This window comes from Drosophila bipectinata, chromosome 3L, assembly GCF_030179905.1.
Source record: "Drosophila bipectinata strain 14024-0381.07 chromosome 3L, DbipHiC1v2, whole genome shotgun sequence".
NCBI classification, from domain to species: domain Eukaryota; kingdom Metazoa; phylum Arthropoda; class Insecta; order Diptera; family Drosophilidae; genus Drosophila; species Drosophila bipectinata.
Genome location: NC_091738.1, coordinates 11,667,487 through 11,680,912, shown reverse-complemented (window position 1 = coordinate 11,680,912; position 13,426 = coordinate 11,667,487). Strand labels below are relative to the sequence as shown.

At 39.0% G+C, this 13,426-nt stretch overlaps 2 protein-coding genes and 1 non-coding gene across 3 annotated transcripts; all 3 read left to right on the top strand.

Annotated features, from left to right (window-relative positions):
- Positions 1 to 8,913: 8,913 nt before the first annotated feature.
- LOC108134168 (uncharacterized) lies at positions 8,914 to 9,687 on the top strand. The gene is made up of 2 exons (XR_006246518.2): positions 8,914 to 9,415; positions 9,481 to 9,687. It is a non-coding gene; the product is annotated as an uncharacterized protein (transcript).
- Positions 9,688 to 10,113: 426 nt separating this feature from the next.
- Positions 10,114 to 10,937, top strand: LOC108134177 (uncharacterized). The gene is made up of 2 exons (XM_017254389.2): positions 10,114 to 10,671; positions 10,731 to 10,937. The coding sequence occupies exons 1-2, from the start codon at positions 10,127 to 10,129 to the stop codon at positions 10,885 to 10,887; spliced, it is 702 nt and encodes a 233-aa protein (XP_017109878.2). The 5' UTR covers positions 10,114 to 10,126; the 3' UTR covers positions 10,888 to 10,937.
- Positions 10,938 to 11,086: 149 nt separating this feature from the next.
- On the top strand, positions 11,087 to 11,951 carry LOC108134178 (uncharacterized). The gene is made up of 2 exons (XM_017254390.3): positions 11,087 to 11,644; positions 11,702 to 11,951. The coding sequence occupies exons 1-2, from the start codon at positions 11,118 to 11,120 to the stop codon at positions 11,865 to 11,867; spliced, it is 693 nt and encodes a 230-aa protein (XP_017109879.2). The 5' UTR covers positions 11,087 to 11,117; the 3' UTR covers positions 11,868 to 11,951.
- The last annotated feature ends 1,475 nt before the right edge of the window (positions 11,952 to 13,426 follow it).

Genomic DNA, 13,426 nt, shown 5'->3' with positions numbered 1-13,426 from the left:
GCTCCTTCCGATGGCCATAGCTCTGCCAATTTGTACCCGATCAGGAAACAAAGTACCATTTAGTAATCAGCGAACCCAAAAGCTACTTCCCTTATTCAAAACATTGCTTAAATGTGGTTTTTAAATTTTTATAATTTTTTCCTAGGGGTACCCCTTCAAAATTGTGGGTTTTCCTGATTTCCCCACTTTTGCTCCTTCCGATGGCCATAGCTCTGCCAATTCGTATCCGATCAGGAAATAAAATACCATTAAGTAATCAGCGAAGCCAAAAGCGACTTTCCTCATTCAAACTGTTGCTTAAATGTGGTTTTTAAATTTTTCGAATTTTTTCCTAGGGGTAACACTAAAAAACTGGGTTTTCCTGTTTTCCCCACTTTTGCTCCTTCCGATGGTCATAGCTCTGCAAATTCGTATCCGATCAGGAAATAAAATACCATTTAGTAATCAGCGAACCCAAAAGCGACTTTCCTCATTCAAACCATTGCTTAAATGTGGTTTTTAAATTTTTCGAATTTTTTCCTAGGGGTACCACTAAAAAACTGGGTTTTCCTGTTTTCCCCACTTTTGCTCCTTCCGATGGTCATAGCTCTGCCAATTCGTATCCGATCAGGAAATAAAGTACCATTTAGTAATCAGCGAACCCAAAAGTGACTTTCCTCATTCAAGCCATTGCTTAAATGTGGTTTTTAAATTTTTCGAATTTTTTCCTTCGAACCCCCACAAAATTGTGGGTTTTCCTGTTTTCCCCATTTTTGCTCCTTCCGATGGCCATAGCTCTGCCAATTCGTATCCGATCAGGAAATAAAATACCATTTAGTAATCACCGAACCCAAAAGCGACTTTCCTCATTCAAACCATTGCTTAAATGTGGTTTTTAAATTTTTCGAATTTTTTCCTAGGGGTACCACTAAAAAACTGGGTTTTCCTGTTTTCCCCACTTTTGCTCCTTCCGATGGTCATAGCTCTGCCAATTCGTATCCGATCAGGAAATAAAGTACCATTTAGTAATCAGCGAACCCAAAAGCGACTTTCCTCATTTAAAACATTGCTTAAATGTGGTTTTTAAATTTTTCGAATTTTTTCCTAGGGGTACCCCTTCAAAATTGTGGGTTTTCCTGATTTCCCCACTTTTGCTCCTTCCGATGGTCATAGCTCTGCCAATTCGTATCCGATCAGGAAATAAAATACCATTTAGTAATCAGCGAACCCAAAAGCGACTTTCCTCATTCAAACCATTGCTTAAATGTGGTTTTTAAATTTTTCGAATTTTTTCCTAGGGGTACCACTAAAAAACTGTGGGTTTTCCTGTTTTCCCCACTTTTGCTCCTTCCGATGGCCATATCTCTGCCAATTTGTACCCGATCAGGAAACAAAGTACCATTTAGTAATCAGCGAACCCAAAAGCTACTTCCCTTATTCAAAACATTGCTTAAATGTGGTTTTTAAATTTTTATAATTTTTTCCTAGGGGTACCCCTTCAAAATTGTGGGTTTTCCTGATTTCCCCACTTTTGCTCCTTCCGATGGCCATAGCTCTGCCAATTCGTATCCGATCAGGAAATAAAATACCATTAAGTAATCAGCGAAGCCAAAAGCGACTTTCCTCATTCAAACTGTTGCTTAAATGTGGTTTTTAAATTTTTAGAACTTCTTCCTAGGGGTACCCCTTCAAAATTGTGGGTTTTCCTGATTTCCCCACTTTTGCTCCTTCCGATGGCCATAGCTCTGCCAATTTGTATCCGATCAGGAAATATAGTACCATTTCGTAATCAGCGAACCCAGAAGCTACTTTCCTCATTTAAAACTTTGCTTAAATGTGGTTTTTAAATTTTTCGAACTTTTTCCTAGGGGTACCCCTTCAAAATTGTGGGTTTTCCTGATTTCCCCACTTTTGCTCCTTCCGATGGTCATAGCTCTGCCAATTCGTATCCGATCAGGAAATAAAGTACCATTTAGTAATCAGCGAACCCAAAAGCGACTTTCCTCATTCAAACCATTACCTAAATGTGGTTTTTAAATTTTTCGAATTTTTTCCTAGGGGTACCCCTTCAAAATTGTGGGTTTTCCTGATTTCCCCACTTTTGCTCCTTCCGATGGTCATAGCTCTGCCAATTCGTATCCGATCAGGAAATAAAATACCATTTAGTAATCAGCGAACCCAAAAGCGACTTTCCTCATTCAAACCATTGCTTAAATGTGGTTTTTAAATTTTTCGAATTTTTTCCTAGGGGTACCACTAAAAAACTGGGTTTTCCTGTTTTCCCCACTTTTGCTCCTTCCGATGGTCATAGCTCTGCCAATTCGTATCCGATCAGGAAATAAAGTACCATTTAGTAATCAGCGAACCCAAAAGCGACTTTCCTCATTCAAGCCATTGCTTAAATGTGGTTTTTAAATTTTTCGAATTTTTTCCTTCGAACCCCCACAAAATTGTGGGTTTTCCTGTTTTCCCCATTTTTGCTCCTTCCGATGGCCATAGCTCTGCCAATTCGTATCCGATCAGGAAATAAAATACCATTTAGTAATCACCGAACCCAAAAGCGACTTTCCTCATTCAAACCATTGCTTAAATGTGGTTTTTAAATTTTTCGAATTTTTTCCTAGGGGTACCACTAAAAAACTGTGGGTTTTCCTGTTTTCCCCACTTTTGCTCCTTCCGATGGCCATAGCTCTGCCAATTTGTACCCGATCAGGAAACAAAGTACCATTTAGTAATCAGCGAACCCAAAAGCTACTTCCCTTATTCAAAACATTGCTCAAATGTGGTTTTTAAATTTTTATAATTTTTTCCTAGGGGTACCCCTTCAAAATTGTGGGTTTTCCTGATTTCCCCACTTTTTCTCCGTCCGATGGCCATAGCTCTGCCAATGTTGATCCGATCAGGAAATAATGTATCATTTAGTAATCAGCGAACCCAAAAGCGAGTTTCCTCATTAAAAACGATGTTTTAATATCTGTTTTTAATTTTTCGAATTTTTTCTTAGGGGTACAGCTATAAAATTGTGGGTTTCTCTAATTTCCCCACTTTTTCTCCGTCCGATGACCATAGCTCTGCCAATTTGTATCCGATCAGGAAATAAAGTACCATTTAGTAATCAGCGAACCCAAAAGCGACTTTCCTCATTCAAGCCATTGCTTAAATGTGGTTTTTAAATTTTTCGAATTTTTTCCTTCGAACCCCCACAAAATTGTGGGTTTTCCTGTTTTCCCCATTTTTGCTCCTTCCGATGGCCATAGCTCTGCCAATTCGTATCCGATCAGGAAATAAAATACCATTAAGTAATCAGCGAACCCAAAAGCTACTTTCCTCATTTAAAACATTGCTTAAATGTGGTTTTTAAATTTTTCGAACTTTTTCCTTGGGGTACCACTAAAAAATTGTGGGTTTTTCTGATTTCCCCACTTTTTCTCCGTCCGATGGCCATAGCTCTGCCAATTTTGATCCGATCAGGAAATAATGTATCATTTAGTAATCAGCGAACCCAAAAGCGAGTTTCCTCATTAAAAACGATGTTTTAATATCGGTTTTTAATTCTTCGAATTTTTTCTTAGGGGTACAGCTATAAAATTGTGGGTTTCTCTTATTTCCCCACTTTTTCTCCGTCCGATGACCATAGCTCTGCCAATTTGTATCCGATCAGGAAATAAAGTACCATTTAGTAATCAGCGAACCCAAAAGCGACGTTCCTCATTCAAGCCATTGCTTAAATGTGTTTTTAAATTTTTCGAATTTTTTCCTTCGAAGCCCCACAAAATTGTGGGATTTCCTGTTTTCCCCATTTTTGCTCCTTCCGATGGCCATAGCTCTGCCAATTCGTATCCGATCAGGAAATAAAATACCATTAAGTAATCAGCGAACCCAGAAGCTACTTTCCTCATTCAAAAAATTGCTTAAATGTGGTTTTTACATTTTTCGAATTTTTCCTAGGGGTACCCCTTCAAAATTGTGGGTTTTCCTGATTTCCCCACTTTTGCTCCTTCCGATGGTCATAGCTCTGCCAATTCGTATCCGATCAGGAAATAAAGTACCATTTAGTAATCAGCGAACCCAAAAGCTACTTTCCTCATTTGAAACATTGCTTAAATGTGGTTTTTAAATTTTTTGAACTTTTTCCTAGGGGTATCCCTTCAAAATTGTGGGTTTTCCTGATTTCCCCACTTTTGCTCCTTCCGATGGTCATAGCTCTGCCAATTCGTATCCGATCAGGAAATAAAGTACCATTTAGTAATCAGCGAACCCAAAAGCGACTTTCCTCATTTAAAACATTGCTTAAATGTGGTTTTTAAATTTTTCGAACTTTTTCCTTGGGGTACCACTATAAAATTGTGGGTTTTTCTGATTTCCCCACTTTTTCTCCGTCCGATGGCCATAGCTCTGCCAATTTTGATCCGATCAGGAAATAATGTATCATTTAGTAATCAGCGAACCCAAAAGCGAGTTTCCTCATTAAAAACGATGTTTTAATATCGGTTTTTAATTTTTCGAATTTTTTTCTTAGGGGTACAGCTATAAAATTGTGGGTTTCTCTTATTTCCCCACTTTTTCTCCGTCCGATGACCATAGCTCTGCCAATTTGTATCCGATCAGGAAATAAAGTACCATTTAGTAATCAGCGAACCCAAAAGCGACTTTCCTCCTTTAAAACTTTGCTTAAATGTGGTTTTTAAGTTTTTCGAACTTTTTCCTAGGGGTACCCCTTCAAAATTGTGGGTTTTCCTGATTTCCCCACTTTTGCTCCTTCCGATGGCCATAGCTCTGCCAATTCGTATCCGATCAGGAAATAAAATACCATTTAGTAATCAGCGAACCCAAAAGCTACTTTCCTCATTTAAAACTTTGCTTAAATGTGGTTTTTAAATTTTTCGAACTTTTTCCTAGGGGTACCCCTTCAAAATTGTGGGTTTTCCTGATTTCCCCACATTTGCTCCTTCCGATGGCCATAGCTCTGCCAATTTGTATCCGATCAGGAAATATAGTACCATTTAGTAATCAGCGAACCCAGAAGCTACTTTCCTCATTTAAAACTTTGCTTAAATGTGGTTTTTAAATTTTTCGAACTTTTTCCTAGGGGTACCCCTTCAAAATTGTGGGTTTTCCTGATTTCCCCACTTTTGCTCCTTCCGATGGCCATAGCTCTGCCAATTAGTATCCGATCAGGAAATAAAATACCATTTAGTAATCAGCGAACCCAAAAGCGACTTTCCTCATTCAAGCCATTGCTTAAATGTGGTTTTTAAATTTTTCGAATTTTTTCCTTTGAACCCCCACAAAATTGTGGGTTTTCCTGTTTTCCCCATTTTTGCTCCTTCCGATGGCCATAGCTCTGCCAATTCGTATCCGATCAGGAAATAAAATACCATTTAGTAATCAGCGAACCCAAAAGCTACTTTCCTCATTTAAAACTTTGCTTAAATGTGGTTTTTAAATTTTTCGAACTTTTTCTTAGGGGTACCCCTTCAAAATTGTGGGTTTTCCTGATTTCCCCACTTTTGCTCCTTCCGATGGCCATAGCTCTGCCAATTTGTATCCGATCAGGAAATATAGTACCATTTAGTAATCAGCGAACCCAGAAGCTACTTTCCTCATTTAAAACTTTGCTTAAATGAGGCTTTTAAATTTTTCGAACTTTTTCCTAGGGGTACCCCTTCAAAATTGTGGGTTTTCCTGATTTCCCCACTTTTGCCCCTTCCGATGGCCATAGCTCTGCCAATTAGTATCCGATCAGGAAATAAAATACCATTTAGTAATCAGCGAACCCAAAAGCGACTTTCCTCATTCAAGCCATTGCTTAAATGTGGTTTTTAAATTTTTCGAATTTTTTCCTTTGACCCCCACAAAATTGTGGGTTTTCCTGTTTTCCCCATTTTTGCTCCTTCCGATGGCCATAGCTCTGCCAATTCGTATCCGATCAGGAAATAAAATACCATTTAGTAATCAGCGAACCCAAAAGCGACTTTCCTCATTTAAAACTTTGCTTAAATGTGGTTTTTAAATTTTTCGAACTTTTTCCTAGGGGTACCCCTTCAAAATTGTGGGTTTTCCTGATTTCCCCACTTTTGCTCCTTCCGATGGCCATAGCTCTGCCAATTCGTATCCGATCAGGAAATAAAATATCATTAAGTAATCAGCGAACCCAAAAGCTACTTTCCTCATTTAAAACTTTGCTTAAATGTGGTTTTTAAATTTTTCGAACTTTTTCCTAGGGGTACCCCTTCAAAATTGTGGGTTTTCCTGATTTCCCCACTTTTGCTCCTTCCGATGGCCATAGCTCTGCCAATTTGTATCCGATCAGGAAATATAGTACCATTTAGTAATCAGCGAACCCAGAAGCTACTTTCCTCATTTAAAACTTTGCTTAAATGTGGTTTTTAAATTTTTCGAACTTTTTCCTAGGGGTACCCCTTCAAAATTGTGGGTTTTCCTGATTTCCCCATTTTGCTCCTTCCGATGGCCATAGCTCTGCCAATTCGTATCCGATCAGGAAATAAAATACCATTTAGTAATCAGCGAACCCAAAAGCGACTTTCCTCATTCAAGCCATTGCTTAAATGTGGTTTTTAAATTTTTCGAATTTTTTCCTTCGAACCCCCACAAAATTGTGTGTTTTCCTGTTTTCCCCATTTTTGCTCCTTCCGATGGCCATAGCTCTGCCAATTCGTATCAGATCAGGAAATAAAATACCATTTAGTAATCAGCGAACCCAAAAGCTACTTTCCTCATTTAAAACATTGCTTAAATGTGGTTTTTAAATTTTTCGAACTTTTTCCTTGGGGTACCCCTTCAAAATTGTGGGTATTCCTGATTTCCCCACTTTTGCTCCTTCCGATGGCCATAGCTCTGCCAATTCGTATCCGATCAGGAAATAAAATACCATTTAGTAATCAGCGAACCCAGAAGCGACTTTCCTCATTCAAGCCATTGCTTAAATGTGGTTTTTAAATTTTTTGAACTTTTTCCTTGGGGTACCCCTTCAAAATTGTGGGTATTCCTGATTTCCCCATTTTTGCTCCTTCCGATGGCCATAGCTCTGCCAATTCGTATCCGATCAGGAAATATAGTACCATTTAGTAATCAGCGAACCCAAAAGCTACTTTCCTCATTTAAAACATTGCTTAAATGTGGTTAATAAATTTTTCGAACTTTTTCCTTGGGGTACCCCTTCAAAATTGTGGGTATTCCTGATTTCCCCACTTTTGCTCCTTCCGATGGTCATAGCTCTGCCAATTCGTATCCGATCAGGAAATAAAATACCATTTAGTAATCAGCGAACCCAAAAGCGACTTTCCTCATTCAAACCATTGCTTAAATGTGGTTTTTAAATTTTTCGAATTTTTTCCTAGGGGTACCACTACAAAATTGTGGGTTTTCCTGATTTCCCCACTTTTGCTCCTTCCGATGGTCATAGCTCTGCCAATTCGTATCCGATCAGGAAATAATGTACCATTTAGTAATCAGCGAACCCAGAAGCGACTTTCCTCATTCAAGCCATTGCTTAAATGTGGTTTTTAAATTTTTTGAACTTTTTCCTAGGGGTACCCCTTCAAAATTGTGGGTATTCCTGATTTCCCCACTTTTGCTCCTTCCGATGGTCATAGCTCTGCCAATTCGTATCCGATCAGGAAATAAAGTACCATTTAGTAATCAGCGAACCCAAAAGCGAGTTTCCTCATTAAAAACGATGTTTTAATATCTTTTTTTAATTTTTCGAATTTTTTCTTAGGGATACAGCTATAAAATTGTGGGTTTCCCTAATTTCCCCACTTTTGCTCCTTCCGATGGTCATAGCTCTGCCAATTCGTATCCGATCAGGAAATAAAGTACCATTTAGTAATCAGCGAACCCAAAAGCTACTTTCCTCATTCAAAACATTGCTTAAATGTGGTTTTTAAATTTTTTTAACTTTTTCCTAGGGGTACCCCTATAAAATTGTGGGTTTTCCTGATTTCCCCACTTTTTCTCCGTCCGATGGCCATAGCTCTGCCAATTTGTATCTGATCTGGAAATAAAGTATCATTTAGTAATCAGCGAACCCAAAAGCGAGTTTCCTCATTAAAAACGATGTTTTACTATCGGTTTTTAATTTCGAATTTTATTTAATTTAATTTAATCGAATTTTTTCTTAGGGATACAGCTATAAAACTGTGGGTTTCCCTAATTTCCCCACTTTTGCTCCTACTTGCTCCGCTCCTAAGCTACTTTGCTCATTCAAAACATTGCTTAAATGTGGTTTTTAAATTTTTTGAACTTTTTCCTAGGGGTACCCTCATAAAAATGTAGATTTTCATAATTTTCCCACTTTTACCATGGTATACCATGTGCAATATTTTGAATAAGAAAAGTAGCTTCTGGGCTCACTGATTACTGAATGGTAATTTGTTTCCTGATCGGATACGAATTGGCAGAGCTATGACCATCGGAAGGAGAAAATGTGGGGAAATCAGAAAAACCCACAATTTTATGCAGGTACTCCTAGGAAAAAATTCGAAAAATTTAAAAACGATATTTAAGCAATGTTTGTGGCCGAGCAATCGCCATCGGGAGTAGAAAACAGTTGAAATTTGAAAAAGGCACAATTTTATGGAGCAATTTTCTTAATGCAAAACATTGCTTCAATATCTGAATTTATATATTTTTTGCTCTTAGGATGCTCAATCTTCTTCCAATTTACATCCGATCATAAAAAGATATATCTTCTTTCTTGTTATCAGAGCATTAATCTTATTTACAATAAGGTAACCGCAAAAGTCGCGTATGTTCTTCCAATTTACATCCGATCACAAAAAGATATATCTTCTTTTTTCTTATCAGAGCATTAACCTTATTAAAATTGTAATCTTGAACAGTTTGCCGGATAAGGAACACACATATAACTGACTGCATCGGAGATAACGAGCTAGTTTCTCTCGAAGATGTTGCGTCGTCCGATCATTCTTGGATATCTGCTGGCAATCCATTTTGGATTTTGCCATGCACAGTGCAACTTCTGTTCATCGGACACAAAGAAAGCATGTGTTTCCAAAACCCAATACCAAAACTGCACTACGGATAATAAGCCTACAGGACCGATCTATACCTGTCCCAATAACACTTACTGCTCCTTTTCCAATGAAGTGTGCTCTGCAAACACGGCTCTGACTGCCTGCGCAGAATGCAATCAGTGTGGAGTTTTTTTCGCATGTACGGGAATCAGTAGTTTCGCGCCATGTTTTCAAGGAGCCGTGATCACCAATCAGACATATAACTGCAGTCCAGGAGAGGTGTGCAGTAAAAGCCTAACACTTGCTTGTGGCTCATCTGCGTCAGGTGCAGTGCCCTCCTGTTCATACTACGATAATGTTGCAGAAATAGAAAGCTATTGCCAAATCAAGGCCTCAGCCGGCCGCGTTCCATATCCCAATGATCCCACTTGTTCTAGGTAACAATATATTAAGACTGTTTATTCTAAAGCTTTTTGTTAAATTTTACTTATTTTTATTTTAGATATATCAACTGTTTCTATAAAGGTTCTGCTTGGAATGGAACTGTCTGGAATTGTCCTGCAACTAAACCTTATTTCAGTTCTAGTACCCTTATTTGCAGTGCCTCAAAACCAACAAATTGCACTTAATTTTAAAACGATTTACAATTTGTAAATAACTTACACCTTGGTGTGAATATCAAATATACTTTGATATTCTTTACATAAAAGGTTTATCTTTTTTTATCACGTTTCTTCTACCTATTTGCGTCAGTAATTCTTTGCCAAACATTTAAGCCATAAACTTTTATGAGGAGAGACACGTGATACTCAGTAAATATTTGCAAAAATATTTGCAAGGTTTTTAATATTTGATAAATTACTTTTAAGAAGTCTTGACCACTTTTCTTATATTTTAAATATTAAAAATCATTGAACATAATCATTGAAAATATAGTTCAAGGAGAATTCTTCAACCAACAAAACGTTTCTGCAACTTAAGTCACTTAAGTTAAGACTAATTTATCTTCATTTTATTGACCAATAAAACTTAATCCTCTTGCATTTTTAGAGTCATTGTTGAAAGTTCTAGTTTCAGTTAAACGATAAGATAAATCGCAGAGAATAAAGATGCTTGAAATTGCAAACTGCAGTTAGTTGCCTTCAAAGATGCTGCGTTTTCTGATCTTACTGGGAATTGTGGTGATTCTTGGAATGTTTATCCTCGACACTGAAGCGGATTGCAATGTCTGTTCGTCGGCTACCAATGTGGCCTGTGTCTCGGATACTGAGTTCCAATTCTGTTCTACCGCGGAGCTGCCCACTGGAAGTGTTTACGCCTGTCCCACGGGCTATTATTGCACTGCGAACGCGGCAGTTTGTGACACGAATTCCGCCTTCAAATCCTGTGCAGGATGCGGCACCTGCAATGCCGACAGCACCTTTGCCTGCCTGAGTGCCTCCACGTTCGCCTTGTGCCTGGGAACCACAACCCCGTCGTCGATAGGTGGCAGTTGTGGAAGTAGCTACGTTTGTGACTGGAACAATCCCAATATTTGTGGCACACCTGCCTCAGGATCACAGGCCACGTGCCCTAGCGGTACTGTGACTCCCGGAGTGGATCCCACTACGGTGACACCAACTGAGTATTGCCAAATCGTCCAACAGAGGGGTAGATATCCCTATGGAACCAATTTGAACACCACCTGTCGGCAGTAAGTTTTTAAGTAAACAAAGCTCCACTTACTTTAATTAATAAATATATTATTTTTAGGTATATCTACTGTCATCTTACAAACTCTACCTGGATAGGCGGTCTTTATGATTGTCCTGGTCTGACTTACTTTAATAGCACCTCCGGGTATTGTGGAACTGGGGTTCCTCCCAGATGCACCTCTGGAGTGGCTACTTTGAGTCTCACGATAAATTAAAAAATATTTGTAAAAAGTAAAATTAAAGCATCTCTTAAAAAACACTATAATCTAGGACTATATTGTTTATAATTTAATCTTAGTTAACCTTCATCACGTGGCGGAACTGCATTCAAACCTAATCCCCACTATTTTTAGCAAAAAGATTAGATTAAAAACTAATTGGATAAGATAAATCCGTGTGAATAAATTCAAGTGCAGGGCTATAGTTTTGTTAGTCGGTTTCAAAGATGCTTCGCCTACTGATCTTCTTGGCTTTTGCCATTCTTGGATGCCAGGCTGCTTGCAACGTGTGCTCAGCCACCACAGGACACTCCTGTATCTCGGCGACGGAGTTCCAGTTCTGCTCTTCGAGTTCAGTGGCCATTGGGACCACCTATACTTGCCCCACCGGATATTATTGCACCGATTCCGCCATTCTCTGCAGTTCGGATTCCAGTCTAGTCTCCTGTTCGGGATGCAATAAATGCAGTACGGATAATCGCTTCGCCTGTACTAGCCGGAATACATTCGCTCTGTGTTTGGGAAGCGCTACTCCAAGTACTTCCCTAGGGGGCACATGCGGACCCAACTACGTTTGCAATGTGAACGAGGCCAACATATGTGTGAACCCCACTCAATACCCAACCACTTGTTGGAGCTCCGGTACTGGAAACTGTGGATCTACCACCATTACGGATGCCAACGAGTATTGTCGAGGGGTTGGAACCATCGGAAGATATCCTTACGGGGGTGTTACTTCCACCACATGCAAACAGTGAGTTTTTTAATCGCATTCTTATCGAATCTAACAAATTTTTGGTTTAAATTTTAGATACGTTTATTGCTATGTCGTGAGTGGCGTATTTTATGGGAATGTGTACAGCTGCCCCGGAGCCACTTACTTCGACAGCACCACCCAACAATGCACCACCGCAACTCAGGCCAGGTGCTCGGACTCTGTGCAATGCTTAACTCTTAATAATCGCGTATTGCCTTAGAGTTGTTTTTTTAAATGTTCTTTAATTGTAACAATTCCGTTTGAATTCCCATTTGCAATTCATTAAAAGGACTTGGTTTAATAAGTGAAAAGCCTTTTAAATCAATATGTACGCGACTCTCAATGCACAGACAAATCCTGCCTCACCCTGTAGGCACAGGACTAGCACAGACAGGCCACAATGTGGTCTGGCCGCTGTGGCATTTTATGACGTATACGCCACGTTGGCGTTTGCACCTTGAAACTTTCCCGGCCTCGGAGCCAGAAGTTTTGTGCAAAACTCGCATACAATTATGAAGTGTGCCCAGTAGCTTTAACGTCCAAAACTTTTCGTCGAGTTTTCCCATCCATTTTTAGTTTTATTTCGCTATTTTTTTGCTTTTGTTTTTCATGAAAAATCTTTTGCAGAAAAGCACCGCAATTTTTTGCAGCTTTTTTGTTGTGCTCCCCTGTTGGCCGATGTGGGTCAGTTACATGGCCACACGGGTCGCAAAAGTTTGTGGTCTGGTGGCAGCTATGTCGGTGGCATGCCACCGAAAATTCAATTCGATCCCAAGGCTGAGCCGCAAAAGTTTTCATTCAGTGTTTTCGGTTTCAATGGTTTCGATTTCACACGCCCCTTAACCAGACTGCGACCTGCCCCCATCCATACCCGAATCTCAACCAAAACACGCACATAGTTTCCCTTCTGGTACGTGCACAATGTGCAATTGATTGCCGAGGAGGTGGTGGCTCAAAATTAAGGTGGTGACCTGCACACTTTGATGAACACCAGTGGCTGAGGTCTACTGTGGGCCGAACTGATTGCAATTTTAAAGCAAAAAGTCTTTAAAGGCACCAGAATCTGTTGGAAAATTGGCGAGATTCATTTAATTTTAGGCCTGACCGAATGCCTATATGTATGGTATTCACTATAGTTTAGCCAGCAGGGCGATAATCTCTATGTGGGCGTTTAGTTTTTTGCTTTTCTTTCAGATTTATGACGCCATGGTGGGGTATATGTGTTTATAAAAGCAAATTATAGAATCACTTAGGTCTAGAGCTGCGATGAATACAGATTATGAATAGCTTTTAGAAAGTAATATATTTCGTTGGAAATTCTTGACCTCTAGCAGGTGGAGAATTTTTGTGGGAAAAATAGAAATGATGGTAATGATTCTATTCTAAAATATTAATTCGTTTACATTTGTTTTCTAGGGAATTCATTTTTATATAAGCTTCTCAAAATGAAAAATTTTGCACAATTTTCCTTAAATACGTCTTGAAGCTTTTAATCCGAAATCAACATTTTTATAACTTTTCCCGCATTTAGTAGAACAAATATAAAGTTACAACGGCTTTCAGCGAATTTTCAACTTTTATTTTCGCCGAAAAAGTTTTTCTGGCAAAAAAAACCAAGCAGATAATGCATATTTCATCAGCTATGTAATCATAACGCATATCCCTTCTAGCTTGCCACATGTGCCACGCCCACTTGGCCCCTCCTCCAGCCTTGCCTTGATGCCAAGTAGTTTTTTGTTGTTTCTGCGACTCATCAACGTCAAGAGTCCAAAGACGAGG

Excerpts from the sequence above, each read along its gene's own strand:
- LOC108134178 (XM_017254390.3), top strand. The coding sequence starts at position 11,118 with ATGCTTCGCCTACTGATCTTCTTGGCTTTTGCCATTCTTGGATGCCAG. Across the intron at positions 11,645-11,701 it reads ACTTCCACCACATGCAAACA|ATACGTTTATTGCTATGTCG; the intron begins GTGAGTTTTTTA and ends TTTAAATTTTAG.
- LOC108134177 (XM_017254389.2), top strand. The coding sequence starts at position 10,127 with ATGCTGCGTTTTCTGATCTTACTGGGAATTGTGGTGATTCTTGGAATG. Across the intron at positions 10,672-10,730 it reads TTGAACACCACCTGTCGGCA|GTATATCTACTGTCATCTTA; the intron begins GTAAGTTTTTAA and ends TATTATTTTTAG.